Source organism: Lichenostomus cassidix, chromosome 4 (assembly GCF_008360975.1).
Source record: "Lichenostomus cassidix isolate B80296 chromosome 4, HeHo_3.0, whole genome shotgun sequence".
NCBI lineage: Eukaryota > Metazoa > Chordata > Aves > Passeriformes > Meliphagidae > Lichenostomus > Lichenostomus cassidix.
Window position 1 is genome coordinate 27,495,492 of NC_139484.1, and position 18,533 is coordinate 27,514,024.

The 18,533-nt window shown below is 49.4% G+C and overlaps 2 protein-coding genes and 1 long non-coding RNA gene across 4 annotated transcripts in view; 2 read left to right on the top strand and 1 right to left on the bottom strand.

Annotated features, from left to right (window-relative positions):
- Positions 1–2,955: 2,955 nt before the first annotated feature.
- LOC146438143 (uncharacterized) lies at positions 2,956–6,476 on the top strand. 2 transcript variants are annotated; one of them, XR_014851676.1, is made up of 4 exons: positions 2,956–3,091; positions 5,221–5,418; positions 5,593–5,701; positions 5,964–6,476. It is a non-coding gene; the product is annotated as an uncharacterized LOC146438143 (long non-coding RNA). The 2 variants fall into 2 exon arrangements; XR_014851675.1 differs by lacking the exon at positions 5,593–5,701.
- A 51-nt stretch (positions 6,477–6,527) lies between these two features.
- On the top strand, positions 6,528–12,301 carry DUSP4 (dual specificity phosphatase 4). The gene is made up of 4 exons (XM_085058465.1): positions 6,528–7,009; positions 9,764–9,900; positions 10,320–10,539; positions 10,678–12,301. The coding sequence occupies exons 1-4, from the start codon at positions 6,616–6,618 to the stop codon at positions 11,061–11,063; spliced, it is 1,137 nt and encodes a 378-aa protein (XP_084914591.1). The 5' UTR covers positions 6,528–6,615; the 3' UTR covers positions 11,064–12,301.
- Positions 12,302–12,375: 74 nt separating this feature from the next.
- TNKS (tankyrase) overlaps positions 12,376–18,533 on the bottom strand; it is a 131,472-nt gene continuing 125,314 nt past the window's right edge. The window contains exon 27 of the mRNA XM_085058464.1: positions 12,376–17,821. Coding sequence (XP_084914590.1) covers positions 17,735–17,821 — 87 coding nt within the window. The 3' untranslated portion in view covers positions 12,376–17,734. The remainder of the gene's footprint in view (positions 17,822–18,533) is intronic.

Consider the following 18,533-nt stretch of genomic DNA (forward strand, 5'->3'; position numbering starts at 1 on the left):
GGGTTTGACCTTGCCAGATGACACTTTTCATTCCCATGTCCTGCTACCTGGGTGAACCCTCATCATCTCCACACCTCACAACAGGGCACTGTGCTGTTGAAAGAGCCTCCGAGGAGCCCAGGCTCCTGCCTGGCCCACTGCTTGAGGAACAAGAGACCAGGTTTGTCCCAGGAAAAGCAGTAGGTTTCCATTCCCCTCCCAGTTGGGCCTTGGGATCAGGCATGGGTACAAGGGAGCTGCCTGAAGCCAACTGCACCCTCTGTGTCTTCTCTGTACAAGAAGTGCCAGACACAAGTCAGCCTTCCCTTGGTGTAACTTGGAGGGGTGTCCCAGTTACTGCTGGCACAGAAAAACCTGCATTTCCGCTGCTGTTTCAAAACTCATACAGGTACCACTGTTACATTCATAAAAATTAGAGGGAGATTTGTCATTCATAGCCTGAGTGTATGAGTCTGACACTATGTATAAATAGGTTATAGTCACACTTATATAACACTGCCTTATTTATGATCTTAAGCCCAAGGGAGAAATGTCTCTTCCCCAGCCCTTTCTTCCTAGCAAAAAACGTCATTCAAAGCTCAGCTTCAATCCTATCACTGAGGCCGGATGCTTAACCAAACGCTGGGAAATTCAAGCAAGGCATTTCTCTTTCAACTTGCAAACAGTGATGTCCCCAAAGAAGGCAGCTGCTAGGATCTGTATGCCCATGATTAAATACTGCACCAGGGCTGGAGAGCTTTCAGGAGTGATCCCTGGCTTCACAGCCATGGGGGATACAATGTGTGTTAAAGACAAAATGTCACAAGGTATGTTAAAGGGTAAAATGCCACATCCCTCAGTTTTCAAAGCAGATTGCTTACACTGTGTTTGTCTTACAGCAAACTGAGAGGAGGAGGTCAACTTGCTTTCACAGATTCACTTCTCTGGCTCTGCTGCCTCCCCAAAGCCTGCAACCAAAGATGTAAGACTAATCCCCATGGCACTTAAAGTTCTGGGATTAAGGGACCCATGTGCCAGTTTTATCCACCTCACATACATCTGCTTTATAATCCTTGGTTGTAATAACATGACCACAGACCATATGTGTCCTGACACCTGGAATGGGGAAGGCTTCAGGGTTTTTATGGAAGGCAGGAGACTGAAGGGAATGCACAGAGGATCCTGATGGGGTCTGACAGTTGGAACAGCACTGCACTTGTATAAAAAAATGACAAAATATTAGGGACAACAATGCAGTTCTTATGTCAAGAAGCTTCCCAGTATGGGTTACCCTGGCCCACCAAGGCTGCAGAAACATTCAGCAATGACCCTGCATCCAGCCAACCATCCCCCAATCTAAACCATGTGCTGGAAGATGCTATGCCCAGGGGACAGCCGGGCTGGCTCTGCACCTGCTGGGACCTGAATCAGGGCTGGGCTCTGGTTCCTGGTGCTTTTGAGAGGTGATATTGAGGGGCAAGTCTGCCACAGCTGTAGGAACACTGGGCTCCTAAGTCCTTCCAAGCAGGAGTGATGCATCAGTTCTGCATGCCATTCCCCACCACCCAGCCCTTGGGATCCCACCAGCAGGTAACATCCAAACCCTCACATTCCCACCAAAATCAGACAGGTCAAAAAGAAACAGCATAGGGATTTGGAAGGTTTCCTGTTTCTGCAGGCTGCATCTAGGCCTGTTGAAGAACACCCCTCCCCTAGAAGAAGCCATTGATCTTAAAATGTTGCTCCCATTCACTGACTATGCTGGATCAGACCTCATGTTTCTCGCCCAGAGTAACTGGAGCTGCTCTGACTTTGACAAGCAGAGATGAAGCTGTGGCCAAAAGCAGGGGGGTCAGAGACAGAGGGGAAACCAAATCTGCAGCAGAAAATCTGCAGGCCACTTTGTATCCTGCTAATTTGAGTGGGTCCTGCTCTGATCACATTTGCATGGGCATAAGCCATTTATAGCTACTGAGGTACATGGAGCACCCATCGCTGTTCTGAAGAAGTGCTCCTTTGCTTTCAGGAATAAAGGCTGCTTTTTCCATCTTCCAATCTAAATCAGATCAGGGGCCCAGTAATTAGTCTCCTATCTAGTGATTTATAGCTCTATCTGATATTGCAGGGCAAAAGCAACAGATTATTTGTTCTTCTTGAGATAAAATCTGTAGGGCAGTTTGCTGGAGTGGGGATTACACATTGAGGCCTCAGCAGAGAGCAGGGAAAGCAGACCTGGCAAAGCTCCTGGCATTTTTCATCTGCTGTCAAAGGCTTTTGGGCTGTCATGCAGAGAGCTTTGGGGCTTGAGGCAACAAAGATTGTGGCACAGTTCAAACAGCCTGGTGTGAAGGAGCAGGAATGGGATGGGATAGGGAGGCACTTCAGCCCAGCCTGTGACAAATCCCCTTCCATGGTTCCCCTTCCTCTTGCACTAAGCACACACAGTGTTGTTGAAAAGCTCTGAGAGATTGTCTGCTGAAAACTAGTTGCGGATGAGCTGCTCTTGTGACTGCCCACCAAGAGCTGCATTTTCTCTGGATGCCTTGGAGGACAGGGTGATGATTTGGGACTTACTTGCTGAAATATGCTGTTGTGACCCTGGGCTTAAAATAACATCTGGGACAGTGTGAAGCTTAGCCATGAGAAGCCAGTGTAGGAGGCATGCAGGTGGGTCCCAATAGCTACCTGCTGTCCGGTACGACGTTCAGTCCCGGCGTATCCCAGCCAGGCAAGGGGCTGCCCTGGAGCCTAGGTTGGTCACATGCTTTTGCAGCTGAGGGGCTGGAAAGCACTGAAAATGAACATTTTCCCCTCCTCCACCTTCTCAGCCAACCTTGCATAATTTCCCCTTTAGCCTCCCTAGACAGGTTCATTACAATTCCCCTCCATTAATATGTAAATATGCCCTAGAGGAAAAGACAGCCTGGATTTATTAACATGAGTCTTTTAACTCTTTCACCACTGCACTTCCCTTTGCAGACAGGAGAATGTGTTCCCCAGCCTGGAAAGCTGTGAGGAAGGGAGATTGCCTGAAAGGGGAACTGTAAGGTGCTGCATGAGGACAGAAGGGAACCATGAGCCTGTGGCACTCCAGGAGAGACGGGTTTTGTCAGTAAGTGCAGACTTGCAAGTTGCTAAGACCTTGTTTCTGCATTTCATTTCTGCCAAAGGCTTCCTGCACATGCCAGGGCAAATCACTCAACCCTTTGGCAAACCGCTGGGAGCTGCCAAGGAAAGGTGGCAGCATCTTTACACTGCAACTTCTGTCATGTGCCAAGAGCAGTGAGGGAGTACCTCTGTGCCTTGTCCATCCACAGCTGTATAGCCACTGACTGACTGACCAGGAGGATGGAGGGAATGAAGCTCTTGGAAAAACTCCAGCATAACAAAATCCTGGCCTGTGTTCCTGCCCAGAGGCACAGAGGCAGGCACATCTGTCAGGTAGTGTGACACAGCACACCAGGACTCCCTGAGTGCATACTGGGGCCAGGAGCCAGGGGAGTAGAGCCAGGAAAGCCTGGAGGAGCCCAGAGGGCTCGCAGAGCTCAGCAGCTTCGAGCTGCCCTTAGCAGCTATTGCCCACCCAAGGGAACTCATGCTTCAGCATTTCTCTGGGCAGAAAAAGCCTTTAGGTAGCCAAACAAATTGGTATCTGTTGGCTGCCAAATTTACAGTCTGACTCTAATTTGGTTTTCATTGCCACAGTGAGATGAGGTGTAAATTCCTTTTTCTTAATTCAAGGTACATATTGACATTTAATCATCCAAATATGTGCCTCCATTGACAATTCATTTCCCTTCAGCCTCTTTCAACAATTGCCTCTTCTGGCCATGGCCCTATAAAAGATGATTCCTTGACTCTGCTGCAAAGGAAATGAATGTCTCTTGCTCTGTCTCTCTTTTCTTTTCGTTGTTTGTTTTCCAGCGGGATATATTTCAGTTTGCACCATACGGATGCTGTATGACAGGAATATTGACTTTCACACTTCTCTGGGTTTACAAAGTCAGGACATGAAGCTTTGTGGTCTTCTCCCATCCCCACCCCCTTTCCCCAGTCCTTTCCACACAGCCTGCCCCTCCACCCCACGTAATTATGCTGCTTCTTTTGCCTTGTGGCTTCTGCCTTGCAAGCATTTTTGGTGACTCCCATCATAACACCTCCATAAATAAAGTTAATTAGATTTCCTCTTGAGCTAACTGCAGTGAGAGAGATCACTCTTCTCCTCCAGTGGTGTATCCTGGCTGGGTGGCATTGACTTGGTTAATTTTGGGCACTCTTGCCTTTGGGTTCAATTTCTGCACTGCCAGCTGTCTGTGAGCCTCCATCCTCAGCACAGCACCAGTTCCAGACGTGACCATGGCCAGGATCACAGCTGTGGCAATGCCTGCTGTGGGTGCACACCGGTATTCCCAGCAGCCTGGCTGGGTGCAGTTTATTTTCCAGGAAGAGCCAAGAACCTGCCACATCTAGACAGACAGCAGGAAGAGATGAACAGTGGGGAAAGGGTTCAGGCACATGGAGACACTTGAGAATCTCCACCAGATGCACAGGCACACACATCCTTCCACACTCCACCCTGAAATAATGTCCTACATCAGTGCCCTTGCAGACATCCAGGGACATCAGCCCACATGCCCCTTCCTGCACCCATGGCGATATTGCCTTCCTCTCCCACCTCACATCGCTTTGTCCCAGTCACATGCTGGACCAGACAGGGAAAAATTAGGATGACAGGCCTGCCTCCAGGGACATACAATTTGTGCCCTTGGTTATCCAATTTTAGTGTAAAAGCTGGATTGAATAGTGCAGAAGTCATTGGAGACAGCAGGCTAGCTCATCACGTGGAGGTGGCCAATGTCTGCCCAACAGCAACAAAGGAAACTACATATTTTGGCATCAAAGGCTTAAGCAGAACTTTTTAAGACATTTTGATGATCCAACTTGAGTTCAAGTATTGTTAGTTTGAGAGCACAATATTCAATTAGTATGTAATCAAATTCTCAGTTTGGGATTTTGCCTCTGACACCATTCTCTAAAGGAGGAAAGAATGTCTCTGGCATGTCGCTGGCGACCCAGAGTCTGCTTTACTTCACTAGAAATCGGGTTTTGCTATCCTTGTGTTTGATGCAGGTTGGAGCGGGAGAAAATTAGCCTTCCACCGCTGTTGTATTAGTCAACAGGCTCTAATACATTCCTGGAGTGGGGTGTATTACACAAATGTCAGCTATGTTTCCCCCACAGCTCATCTGATTTGACTTGGCTGGCGAAGGGTTGGCACAGCACACAAAAGCCACAGGTGCAAAGATCAGGCTGACTCAGATGGAGAGGAGAATCCAACAGCGGTCAGAGAGCAGAGTGTAAAGAAGAGCCAACACTGGGATGCAGGAGTGTCACCAGCTGTAGGTCTTGAACGTGTGTGGTAGGCTGGATTTCTCGCAGGTAGGCACACACAGCAAGGTGCTGCCGTGCCTTGCCCGAGTAAACAGTGACAGGGCAGGCAAGGGAGGGGAAGTCAAGCTGCCTGTCCAAGTGCTGCCCTCTGTGAAAAGCAGTGACGGGGCAGATGGGCTTGAATAAACATTGGGCCCCTAACCTTACCCCCACCAAACTCAGGTCCACATCGCGGTAGCTGAGCACCTTCAGGTCTTTGAAGCAGACTCGCCGGGGACTGGCCGGGCATGTATTTGCAGGAAATGCCCAGAGCACGATTGCTGGCATTGGGGTTTGTGGCATTGCTTCTGTTTGAAAGCAGTCCAAAAGGGGACTTCGGGGTGAAATGATTGCTCGGTGTTTGGGTGGTGGTTATGGGGAGACCCTCCTGGCACACTTCAGGGCTGTGTGTTTACTCCATAGGCTTTTAGCCAAAAATAGAGTTCCTCTATGTGAGGAATAAAATCGAAGAGCCCTCCATAGAGTCGCTTCACAGGCAGGGTGCTGTAGTGTTTTTAAAGCTCTGCAGCTAAAGAGGTGCCATTTTCTGACAGGGGAAACGTGGCCGAGGCAGATACGTAGTCAGAGGGACCCAGAGGGATCCTGCAGAGCTGACAGCGGGCCCTGCTTAGTGCCCGCCGCCGCGGCAAGCAGTCCGAACAAAACAGCAGCAATGGCACAAAGGAAGAGGAACGTGCGCAGCGTGTGCCCGGCCATGACATCGCGTGCCTCCGAGTGTGTGCGTGTGATCCAGTGTGTGTGTGTGTGTGTGTGTGTGTGTGTGTGGGCACGTGTGTGCACACGGGCGCGTGCCCTGCTGCATGTGCACGTGCGCGTGTGCCCAGCGGCTCGCGCACACGCGTGTGTGCACGTGCGTGTGCCCCGTAGCGCGTGTGACCCGGAGGGGTCCCGGCGGGGTGACACCGCGCTGCCCCCGGTGACAAAGGCGCGGCGCCGCCCGCCGCTCTCCCCCATTCACAACCCGCGGCCGGCCGGCGGCGCGGACGGGTTTTTTTGTGAATGGAGGCGGTGACGTCGCCGCGCCCGCGCGCCTCCTCCCTCCATTCATGCGGGCTCGGCGCGGCGGAATGGGCGGGGCGGGGCGGGGCGGGGGCGCGCGCCAGCCGCCGCCGGGTAGTAAAGGCTGCGCGCGGCGCGCGGGGGTGCGCGAGCGGCGGGCGCGGGGCCCTCGGCGCTCCCCCCGCCATGGTGGCCACCGAGGGGCTGCGCGAGATGGAGGGCAGCGCGCTGCGACGGCTCGTGTGCCGCGACGAGGCCGGGGCCGGCGGCGCCGGGCGGTGCCTGGTGCTGGACTGCCGCCCCTTCCTGGCGCACAGCGCCGGACACATCCGCGGGGCGCTCAACGTGCGCTGCAACACGATCGTGCGGCGGCGGGCCAAGGGCGCCGTGAGCCTGGAGCAGATCCTGCCGGCCGAGGGCGAGGTGCGGGCGCGGCTGCGGGCCGGGCTCTACGCCGCCGTCGTGGTGTACGACGAGCGCAGCCCGCGCGCGGAGGCCCTGCGCGAGGACAGCACCGTGGCGCTCGTGGTGCGCGCGCTCCGTCGCGACACGGCGCGCGCCGACATCCGCCTCCTGGCAGGTACCGCCGGGGGGAGCGGGCGGCGGGGGAACACCGGGAATGCCGGGCGGGGGGACACCGGGAATGCCGGGCGGGACGCGGCCGCGGAGGGCTGCCCCGCCGGGAATGGGGCTCCGGCCTCGCGGCGCCCCGGGCAGGGCGCTCCCGCTCTCCCGCCTCCCGGCTGTCCGGACAGAAGTTGGCAGCCGGCGGGAGGGCTGGGGGCCAAACGCCCCGGGGCTGCGCTGCCCTGGCGGGGGGTGCCCGAGGCGGTCTCAGCCGGCTCAGGGGCATCCAGCGGGGCCCTTGCCCCTGCCTGGGACCTGACGGAAGTGTGTGTGAGGGGAAAATCCCCCCACGCTTTGTTTGAGTTCATCTCCAGCCCCACAGTGCAGAGAATGTATTTGTGCAGGGGCAGATACCTGCTGTCATACTGATGTCCCTTTGCAGGGGGAAGGAAACCCCGGGATACCTCTGTGCTCCTTTAGCGACTAGGGCAGGAATCAGGGCTTCCCCCCTCTGCCGTGTGTTAAATGAGAAGCTGTGCACATTTGGAGCTGCTGGTCCTGAGAATTGCCATGAGATGATTTAGGGGCGGGGGATGCTCAGCTGGGGCTCCTGGATGAGCTCTGTGGGGCTTTTTCTTTCTTGTTTACAGCCTGAGAGTCAATTTATTCCTTGGTTTAGTTACAGCAGGGGTGAGGATGTGTATGCAGAGTAGCAAATCCATTAAGAGTCTTGATAGATGGAGGAGCTGGCATTTGTGTTGTACTAGGTACAGTAAAAGCAGCAGGAGCTGTTCCAAGGATGCGATACGATGTGCTGCTGCGGGAGTGCCTGCACAGCAAGGGCTCGCTCAGGAACAGGCTCCTTCACCATGAGCCAGCGTGGTGCTGGAGCCACGCATGTGGCAGGAAATGCTGCTCTGCTTCAGGGGTGGCCTTTGTCAGCTGAGAGCTTCTTGGTGCCTCTGTGGTTCTCGTGGGAGGTTGGTTGGAATGGGAGCCCTTTTAAGGAATGGGCTCCAAGAGACAGTCTCAGCACTACAATCTTCTTCCTTGTGTACCACAGAACTGCTAAAATGATCTTGCTCTGATTCCATGACAGCTACACTAACCCAGAGCTGTGCATGCCCAAATGCACATTTGCTGGGTGTAGGTCATGGTGAAGATCCAGATGTGTTTTGTGCAGGTCAGGCTGTTGCCAGGTTCCCTGTTCCAGGCTGCCTGGGTGTTGCTTGGTGATGGGCACCTGCTCTGCCTGGCTCCTGTGCCGGCCAGGGCCGGCGTGTGCAGCCAGGAGCAGCTGGATGTGGTTCTTGGCTCAGTGGGCATTCTGATGAGATTCATTGAAGAGAAACATCTTTGACTATTTGAAAAGGTCTCTTTTTCTTTCCAAGGAGGGAGGCTGTTTCTGCCCATCACCCTGGGCAGCTTTTCCCTCTCAGGATGGTGCAATGACCACTGGAGTGCGATGTAATGGATCCAGAGATTTTAGGACTAGATCCCTGGAAGTTGTCTGCCAAGGCCTCTTGGTTTTGGATGCTCTTTCAAATCGAAGCAGTAGGACTGTAAAGGGATATCAGGCCAGGGAAATGCAGGCTCTGTAAACTGTCCTGGCTTCGTGGGAGGGACAATGCTAATGCAGATGCGTATGCACGGTTCCGCTTTAAGGTACCTTCCTTTTGTAGGGGGAGGAAACCACAAAGGACACTGGGATGCTGGAAGTACTGGTCTCTAGCTGCATAGGGATTCCTGGGCTACTTGAGATGCTTGCATACATTGGTCTTGAATATCCAGCCTTGTTCAGGGCAGTCTCAGAGCTAAAGCTGGATAAGAAAGATGTGTCCTGCTGTATGCTCTGGTGAGTGGAAATCTGCAGCCGGGTTGAGTCTTCAGGAGCCATTCTGGGAAGCAGGGCTTGGTCTAACTGGAGTCCTGTGGTGATAGTAAAATACTTGATTTTCATTGATTTTGAGTCTCAAGGTCAGACCCTACAAGAATGTCAGGGTTGTTGATTTGATTTGAATGAGAGAAAGAAATCTCACCAGAAGTGTTTATTGGCAGCCAACACTGCAGCTTCCCTGTCCTGGGAACTCAAAGGGGTTTGTTCTTGTTTGGCCTGCCATGACGAAGCCCTGACGTCACCTGTGCTTATCCCCCTGGTAGCAGGTCAGAGGAACAAGCTGCTCTGTGTTCAGCTTGCACCTGTGTCCTTGGGAGGCAGCAGGCACCTCTCTCTGAGGGCAGTCTGGCTGTGGGGTCAGCTGCACTATACTTGGGGAGAGCCAGGGCTTTCCTGGTCTGTTGTTTGGGAGTTCCGAGCTGGTGTGTCAAGCTGGGAAAGTGGGACAGATGTTTTGTGACAAAATGATGTATCAAGGGAAGCTGAGAATTGAACAGTCTTTGGCCTCGGAGCAGCTTTTCCCATATAAGTCTGAGTATGCTGGCAACAAATCCTCTCTTCGTTGTCTCAGAGCGTCAGAGAGCCTTGGCCTCAGTCTGGGGTTTTGGCCAGCAGCATGCAGGGGACTAAACCCTGGACCAGAGACTTTGGGTAGCCAAGATCTTTGCTCTTGGTGCTCTTGCTCCAAGGGAATGGTGGGACCTCAGGGATTCCCCCCTTGCTGCCGGGAGCCTGACTGCTCATCCTGGGGCAGGAGACCACACTCCATCGCTGTAGCATCATCTAGTGGCCAAGGGCAGCTCCAGCTGTGCCGTTCTGCAGGCCTGTGAATGTCATCTGTGATATCAGTTTGTGCCTCTCTTCTTGCAGGGGGCTATGAGCGCTTCTCCTCGGAATACCCTGAATTCTGTGCAAAGACCAAGTCCCTGAACAATGTGTCACCTCCCACCAGCGCTGAGCCCCTGGATTTGGGCTGCAGTTCCTGTGGGACCCCCTTTCATGACCAGGTATGTCTAGAAGCCCAGTGCTTGGCTATTTTGACTGCCCCTTCCAGCATTGCAACCTGGTCCCACAGGAGTCTCTCTGCTCTCCCTCAGCTGTGGCTTGCAGAGCCAGAGCCCTGCTTCCCTTCCTCTCATGGGAGAGCGTGGAGGTCCTCCTGAGCCCACAGTGTTTGTGTGCCTCAGAGAGTGGACAAGCCCAAATCCTGTTAACCCACACGTGCCTGTTTCTGAACAGGATGAGGAGAGGGAGGGCTGAAATAGGTTTAGCACCTCAGGTGGGAAGCCTTTGCTCTCACTTTTGATGGCTCTGGATTAGGTGCCAGGTTGCTGCACAGCTCAGTGTTTCCAAACCATTTGGATGTGTGTCCTGCCTGCCATTGTCCCCTGGTCAACCCCTTATCTGTTGTTTTTCTCTGTAACAGGGTGGGCCTGTGGAAATCCTTCCTTTCCTCTACCTTGGCAGCGCCTACCACGCGGCCCGGCGGGACATGCTTGATGCACTGGGCATCACAGCCCTGCTGAACGTCTCCTCAGACTGCCCCAACCACTTCGAGGGGCACTACCAGTACAAGTGTATCCCTGTGGAGGATAACCACAAAGCTGACATCAGCTCCTGGTTCATGGAGGCAATTGAGTACATCGGTGAGTGCCCATGCAGAGATGTTGTGTCCATTTGTGGCACTGGTGGGCGGGAGGTCAGCCACCACCTGCAAGTTTGGTGAGGGCTAGGGCCGTGGTAGAAGGGTGTCGGTCTCATGTCTCACCCCTGTCGCCCTCCAGACTCAGTGAAGGAGTGCTGTGGCCGGGTCTTGGTGCACTGCCAGGCTGGCATCTCCCGCTCAGCCACAATCTGCTTGGCTTACCTGATGATGAAGAAGCGTGTCAAGCTAGAGGAGGCCTTCGAGTTTGTCAAGCAGCGCCGGAGCATCATCTCCCCCAACTTCAGCTTCATGGGGCAGCTGCTGCAGTTCGAGTCGCAGGTGTTGGCCACTTCATACGCAGTAGAAGCTGTCAGCCCCTCGGGGACGCTGCGGGAGCGGGGCAAGGCCACCTCCACCCCCACCTCGCAGTTTGTCTTCAGTTTCCCGGTGTCTGTTGGTGTCCATGCCACCCCCAGCAGCCTCCCCTACCTGCACAGCCCCATCACCACGTCGCCCAGCTGTTAGCTCAGGGCTGAGGCCAGCCGGGCAGGTAGTGCTAGGCGTGCAGGGGCCGTGGAGCCCTGTGATGTTAAGCAATAGTGCCGGACACTGCCATTCACCCTGGACTCAACATCTTTTTCGTAGAGAAATTTCTTACCTCATCTTGGTTTGTTTGCTTTTTATTGTTATGTTTTGAAAGCACGGAAGTTGTAAAAGCCACAAAGCTTGACACTGTCCAGGCTCTTTGGGGGAGAAAAAAGATAGTATACTGGGTTTCCTCAAGTGCCTGGTCTTCATGTGTTTCCATCCCTATTTTACTGTCTTTTTAAGAAAATATACACCCCCCTTCTCCCCATGTTTCTGCCCCCAGCTCATATCGAGGTTCAAAAGGGAGCATACCCTGTTTTTATTGTGCAGCAGCCTTCCTCCTTGCAGAGACCTCTGTGTGTGTGTGGTGGGTGCTGCTTAGCTGAGCCAGGTACACTTTGGAGAAGCAGAGCTGCGGGCAGGGCCTTGGGGCAAGCAGGAAGGGTGGCACAGGGCTGCCTGCACTCAGTATCAGCCAGGCCAGTGGCTGGGGAGATGAGGCAGGAGCTGGCAGGCACCTGCCAAGTCACCAGCTGAACCCATTTCCAGTGAGGGTAGAGCAATCTCTGTGGCTGGGAAGTGGCTTGGAGGGGGAAATGTAGTTTGAAATGCCTCTTTTCTTGCCTCTGTGGATCACTGGTTTCTACAGAACTTAGGTCCAATCTCCTGTGGTTTTAAGATGAGAAAGAAAGGGTGGGGGAAGCAGTCTGGGCTGCTTTTGATTACTCTGTTCAGTTTCCTCTCCACTGGTCTCACTGCTGCTCTTCCAAAAGAAGCAGGATGGGACATGGGTGGGCTATAATTGAAGAGGGAAGCTCTGGGCTGGAGGACAGGCTGCCCAGAGGTGTCATCCATTCAGCATTTTCAAGCTTCTCCCACTTCATGACCAGCCCTTTTCCTGTGCTGAGTCTTGTTCACCTGTGCAACATTTCTGCAGCTTTTGGTCCAAGCCTTGAAAATGCCTCATCTTCAACCCACCTGGAGCCTTATTTCCCACCCTACCTCTGTCTTTCCCTCCAGTCTAGTCCGACACACAAGATGCCTGTGTGGCTGATGTACATATGTATGGTTTTGTTCTTTTTTTTTTTTTTTTCTAGAAATTAACTTTTTATTTATTGCCTGAGGGAGGGAGAAAACATTGTTTGGAGAAAATAAAAATAAAACTGTTTTCAACAGTTTGGCTGGAGCAACTTTGTCCTAAGACCAAGACAGAATAGCAGGTTGTACACACACTGTGTTTTCACAGAGCAACTGTTAAAAATGTATTTATTGACTTTTAAACTATTACAAGTGTTGCAGATCAGACATTTAGCCAAGCACATTTATAGATCAAACTCAGTTGTTACAGAGATGTTACCTAAAGTCCACCATGTAGGTAGGCTGAGAACCTGCCCATCGTCTTCAACTTCAAGAGAGAAGGTAAAAGAAGAAATAAATAAATGATATCCCAGCTCCAGGTAATTGGCAACCAAGAGAGGACACATACAGGGCTAGTTATGAAAACAAGTTACACAAAAAAAGGTCTAGAAATTCAACCCCCAGCTACATTGCCATCTGGGTTGCCAGAGAAAGCAATTAGGAATGATGAAGCACAAGCTCATGGGACTGCAGCACAGAAAATCCCCGTTTCAATTTCCAAAGCTGAAGCAAGTTCTGCAGATGTTAAGAAGGTGTCAAAATTATCGTGTAATAGCAGAGACTCTAATAATCTACATTAGTAATTAATGGGACCAGCACTAAAACTTGCCACCAACAGGTTCAGCAAGACCAATACATCAAAACCAGTCATAATGCGACTTGGCAGGCATATGTCAGTGTAGTGGAAATGCATCTGCTTCTCATGTCCCCTACGGATTCCCAGGGTCATTCACCTTGCTTCAGAGGTTTTAACACGCAATACAGTGCTCCCCAATCCCCTGGGTTTCACATCTACTCTGTTCAGAAAGGTGGGAACACTGCCATTCCATCTCTGCACACACGTCCTGCCATTCTGTACAAGACCAGGAGGCCGTGCTCTGGACTGTGCCAAGCCACCACTTCTAATCACCAACAAATTCAAGTCTGTGGAGGTTCACAAGCCACTTGCTATGCCAGGCAAGAACTGAATCTGTGCTTTCCCATGTCTTCCCTATCCAGGCTGCAGCATAGCTTAAAATGCTGCATAAATATTCAACTTAACATAACTGAAGCATACATTAGATGCACATCATTTAGATTTCTGAGCTAGATTTTCTGTGGCAAAGCAGCATGGAAACAGAGAAATCCCACTAAAAATAAATTTACACATTTCCTGACATTCAGCTTCGGAGAATGATTAGCAATATTCAAACTAATCTCTTTTGTGGCTGGACCCTTCCTTTTACCCACCTTGAAAAAACCTGTACAGGGCAATTTCTGTTACCAGTCCCATGCGGAAATTGTAGGCAGGGCATGAACTGTGCAGAAACTCTGACGTCATTGCAGGGATGCAGGAGGCTTCTTTGAGATTCACCACTGCCTTAAGTAGCTCTCATAGGCCATGCAGTGGCACAGTATGTTAGCATCCCTCAGCACCTCACACATTCAGAGGGAGCAGACACCTCCTCTAACTCACAACAAAGAGCAGGAGCAGCTGGTTTCCAGAGCCAAGAAAGCACCCTTCTCCAGGAGCTACTCCCTCCCATGTACCACATGCCTTTTCTGTGTCTGCTGCTGACCACAGCCAACAGTGCAGAACATTTTGCATGGTTTTCTTTTTCCTTCAGTGTAGAGTTTTCTTTTGGGGTACTCCCGTAACAAACAAGCAAAGTGTAAGTTTGTAGGCAAAATAAATTCCTGCTACATAATGCAGTGGGATTCAATTGCATCACATGCAAACAGTTGAAACAGGTTAGAAAACCAATAGTGACTGCAACATGGTGGAACTAGTGTAAGAGGTTTATAACAGTCTCTGTGGAGCTGGGATCAAACACAACCAATAGGTAAAAAAGATAAAATAAAATATACCTTATTAAGGTACTGTACTCTCTGCTTTTAATCCTAACAAAAGTTTTGTTGACAGCATTCAGACTGCAATGTCACTCTGCACCAGATACCTAAGTCATAATTCTCCTGGAAACAGTTTCAGCAATGGACAGCAGAACCCTCCCTTCTTTGTTAGATGGTGACCTTTCGTTCTGTTTTGCCTATTAAGGTCCTGTCGCAAAACTACACAGAAGTTTCAAAATGCTACCTCCAAGGGACACTGACAAAAATCAACAGGACTGAGAGACACATTGTCCCTTTCCCCAGCAGACACCATGTTCTGTCCCTGGTCTCACAAGCCTATGAGGGCCTAGCCCAGAGTGTTCTTACATCCTCAGCTCCTACTGTGCCTCCACTGGTGACCCAATGCTACAAATGAGCATCCCAGTATCAGGGGACTGCTCTTCTCAGGAGGTCAAAAACTTCATTTTAAGGAGGCAGTGGCTGCGTGGTAATGGGGTCATGGCATTTTTAAGGTCCCATTATAGTTAACTCCCCCAGCTAAAGCAGCAGCATCTGTACTGTTAACAACCTGCCAAATGCAGCTTAACCACCGAAACCACGACTGGGTTTTTCACGGGTAACTTTTGATATTGATGAGCAGATCCTCACTTTGTTTTGAACTGTAAGAAGGGCTACAACATATGCTACTCCTGCACAGGTTTCTACAACACACAGATGCATCATAAGGCCTGGGTATTCCTCTGTGTCTGGCCACAAACGGATATGAGATCACATCATTATGAGACAAAAACCACTGCAAAATGATTTCCTCACACAGCACCTTTACTCTGCACAGAACATCTGAAACATTAACACTGGCAGTTCAAAGATACTGGAAAGTAGAATCTCAGAATATGCTGAGTTGGAAGGACCCACCAGGATCACTGAGTCCAACTCCTGGCCCTGCACAGGACAGCCCCAAGAGTAACCCCATGTGCCTGAGAGTGTTGTCCAAACACTTTGTGAGCTCTGTCAGGCTTGGTGCTGTGACCACTTCCCTGAGGAGCCTGTTCCAGTGCCCGATCACCCTCTGGGGGAAAATCCTTTTCCCAATATCCAACCTAAATGTCCCCTGACTCAGCTTCATGCTGTTTCCTCGAGTCCTGTAACTGGTCATGGGAGTGCAGATATTGGTACCTGCCCCTCCACTTCCTCTTGTGAGGATGTTGAAGACGCCAGTGAGGTTTCCCCTCAGTCTCCTCCACGTTATTTTTATCCTCTAGAATTTCAAGGTTGCAAAAGGAATCCAGACTAGCCATTAGTTCAACCAGCACATAGGAAACAACAAGCAAGAGCAGCATCCAGTACGGGCTTGGTGGGGTTTTTTTCTTTTTACATTTGTTCTTGTTTTTGAAAGATGAAAATCTTTAACTTGCACGCCCACATTAACCATTTTGCTCACCTAAGCAGCACATCTGTTTCACCATTTAAAACTATGTCTAACTGGGGATGGAGAGCAGCACTTGCTCTGGCCGCTATCTGAAACCCTAGTGCAGACAGGCACATCCCCTCACTCCATTATTAACTAAATTAAAAACAAACCCCAAACTTAAATGGTGAATACAAAGCCTCAAAGCCTAGTGGTGATCTTTGCAATCCTAACACTACAAAACAAGTAGCCAAAATACAAGCACCCAATTTTATCAATGAAATTTGTTTAAAATGACAACTAGGCTAGAGCCTGGCTGGGACTTCAAAGCTACATATTTAATCAGGTCACAAAATGAAGCGAGAAACATATATCCACTGTCAGCTCAAGGATAGTAAAACTCAGAGTTCAAGTTCTGTTGAAGTATTGCTATTTCTAAGGTTTTCTTAGAGATATTACAAACAGATGATGTTCAGGTAGCCATATTGCATCAAATGACTGATTTTACAGTGAGTGAAATTTCTTGTGAGGATGCTTCAACATCAATGCCTTAATGTTAAAAATAAAAATGTTGTGTCTTAATGCTGAAAGTGAAAAGCTCTTCAGGTTTAAGTCTGTTTTATACAAACATGTCAGCAAAATCTCACTTGTGGCGAGCACGTATATTTTTATGAACTAAAAGCACACTGTTCTGTTGCTTCATTGCTTTAAGGGGGATAAAACCTGAATGCATGAACTGGATCATCAGATACTAAATAGTGCTGGTTGATAGGGAAATGTACAGCGTGTTGCGTCCAAAAGAACATTTTCCCCTCCAGTTGTTACATGGTCAACACTGAAGCTCATCTCCTGGTATTGGCTGTTAGAAAAAAAAATTAACAGGTCTTGATCTTCAACCTTCTCTGAAACTGTAAAACATCACAAAAAAGAAACAGTTTCTACTTTTGGTAAATCCATATCCACCATGAGGGGGACTTTTGAAACTGTCTGATGCTGTGCTATGCAATGCTTAAAAATAACTTTCTCCTACCCAGCAAAATAAACCTGGGAATTTGGAAAGAAGGGTATTAAGTGAATAAATCCTAGCTTTGTTCTCCAGTATACCTGCAAACAAATCCACTTGCCAACTGATACTTTAAAATTTTGTTCTCATCAAAATGTAAAATCGATATTTAAAAAAATTATTACTTTTGTAAATGCCTTAAGCTCTTCAACTGTGATGTCACACACAAAGATGTGACAGGAAACTGCTGTAATACACTTTCCCTTACCAGCCTGAAACCCATTTACTGGGTCTCATCTTACAGAGGGACATGAATTAGACATGCCCTCATGTATGAAATCTTCTGACTTTTTACCTGCTTCTCCCAGCAAAACCATACACTGCTGGAACTGGAGAACATTTCACAAGCTGCATGTACTTAACAGGAGCCTTATAAAATATTCTTTCAGAGATGCCAGCAGAGGGCATGGACCTGTTTCATTAAGTTCTTCCAAGCACAAGAGCTGGTTTTACCCTTGCAAACACTTCCCAGGGTTTCCCCCAGAAAACTCACACAGACAAAGCAGCAAACTGACATGGTTTGTTTCCACTCTAAATTACACTCACTCATTTTATCATTTGCTCAGACGTGTGCAAAAAAACCCTTATATTGAAGAACTTGACCTAGCCCCTCCTCGGATGAAATTTATATTGCATTGTTAATGATTTTAGTCAACTTGACTTTGTGCAAAATATCTTCAAGAAGGTTCCGGCTCAACTTCAGAATACAAAAGGAGAATAAATAGGATCTCTTGAAAACAGGAAATGAATGGTGTATGCTGAAAAGAAAATGATGGGCTTAATGCAATTTATCTGCAAATAAAATAACTACAAAAGTAGTGTCTGAAATTTTAACATGTGAGATGGCACCAATAAAGATTTCCATTTGCACAATAATGTTCCCAAGGTCTAGATCAAAACAATATTATTTTACACATGGTAACTGCAGAGACTAGGAGCCTGAGATATGTTATTAAAAGGCAGTCCCTTGTAAACTTTCCTCAAGAGGAACAGTAGCAGTTGAGTATGCAAGAGTTACTCATATCATATCCATCAAGACAGCAATGCTTTATAAAAGACATACAGCTTATTTCCAGGTTGTTAAGAATTTTATGTGATACTGATTTTTTGAAACATGTGTCCATCCAGTCCAAGATTACAGTCACATCCTTCTTCACTGCTCTGAAGATACTAGGTCTTTTGTTCTGCTGCTGTTGCTGTCTGTGAGGGAGCTTCTGGTTTCACAATCTGGTATGTAATGAGATATTCTGGGTATGCCTGAAAGTAAAATAAGAAGAAAACCATGGTTTATGCAAGGGTAACTCAGCAAGTTCCAGTTTTTGCATTTCACCAAACAGTGACCTGGAGGGACAGTACAAGAATCACCTCTATGTTCACAGCACGCGAAAGAAAAGGTGGATTTCAAACCTAGCCAGCACTAAGTGGAACTGCTGGATGTACTTAACACCTTGGTTAATACACAAACAGAAAGTAAGATGTTTCTTCCACACAGACACTGCCAGAAATTGTGTGCAACAGGAATGCAGCTACCCCCCATGTTAGCTAATCCTACAAATCAGTCAGTGCCAATAAATTACTCAAAAATCTCCAATGACTGCTAAAGTCTGACCACATTTGTGATGTGACCTACAAACGCCTTTACCAGCAGTAAAATACTTGGCCCACCCAAAGCACGTAACCCAATCGGTCATCTGTCCATCTGTCCAGTGTTTCCTGAAGACAGCTGGTAGGCAGTTCAGTCCCAGAACAAAGGCAAAAATTGCAGGAGGGCAGGAGCCCATTCAGAGGAACCTTAACACATGAGAGGAGACTGGGCCTACAGCAGCCTCATCTAATCCTACAAGGGCAAAGACACCCGAGATTAATTCCTTGAAACATTGCAGGATGAGACAGCACTCTGCTGAAAAGGTGATCAGGTCCTTCGGTGACAGCAAGCTAAAGCAGAATCAGTAGTGTGTCCTGGCAGTAG

What these genes read in the sequence shown, in the direction of transcription:
- DUSP4 (XM_085058465.1), top strand. Translation starts at nt 6,616, where the DNA reads ATGGTGGCCACCGAGGGGCTGCGCGAGATGGAGGGCAGCGCGCTGCGA. An exon ending in GGACCCCCTTTCATGACCAG is followed by an intron (nt 9,901 to 10,319) that starts GTATGTCTAGAA and finishes TCTCTGTAACAG; the next exon opens with GGTGGGCCTGTGGAAATCCT. An exon ending in GGAGGCAATTGAGTACATCG is followed by an intron (nt 10,540 to 10,677) that starts GTGAGTGCCCAT and finishes GTCGCCCTCCAG; the next exon opens with ACTCAGTGAAGGAGTGCTGT.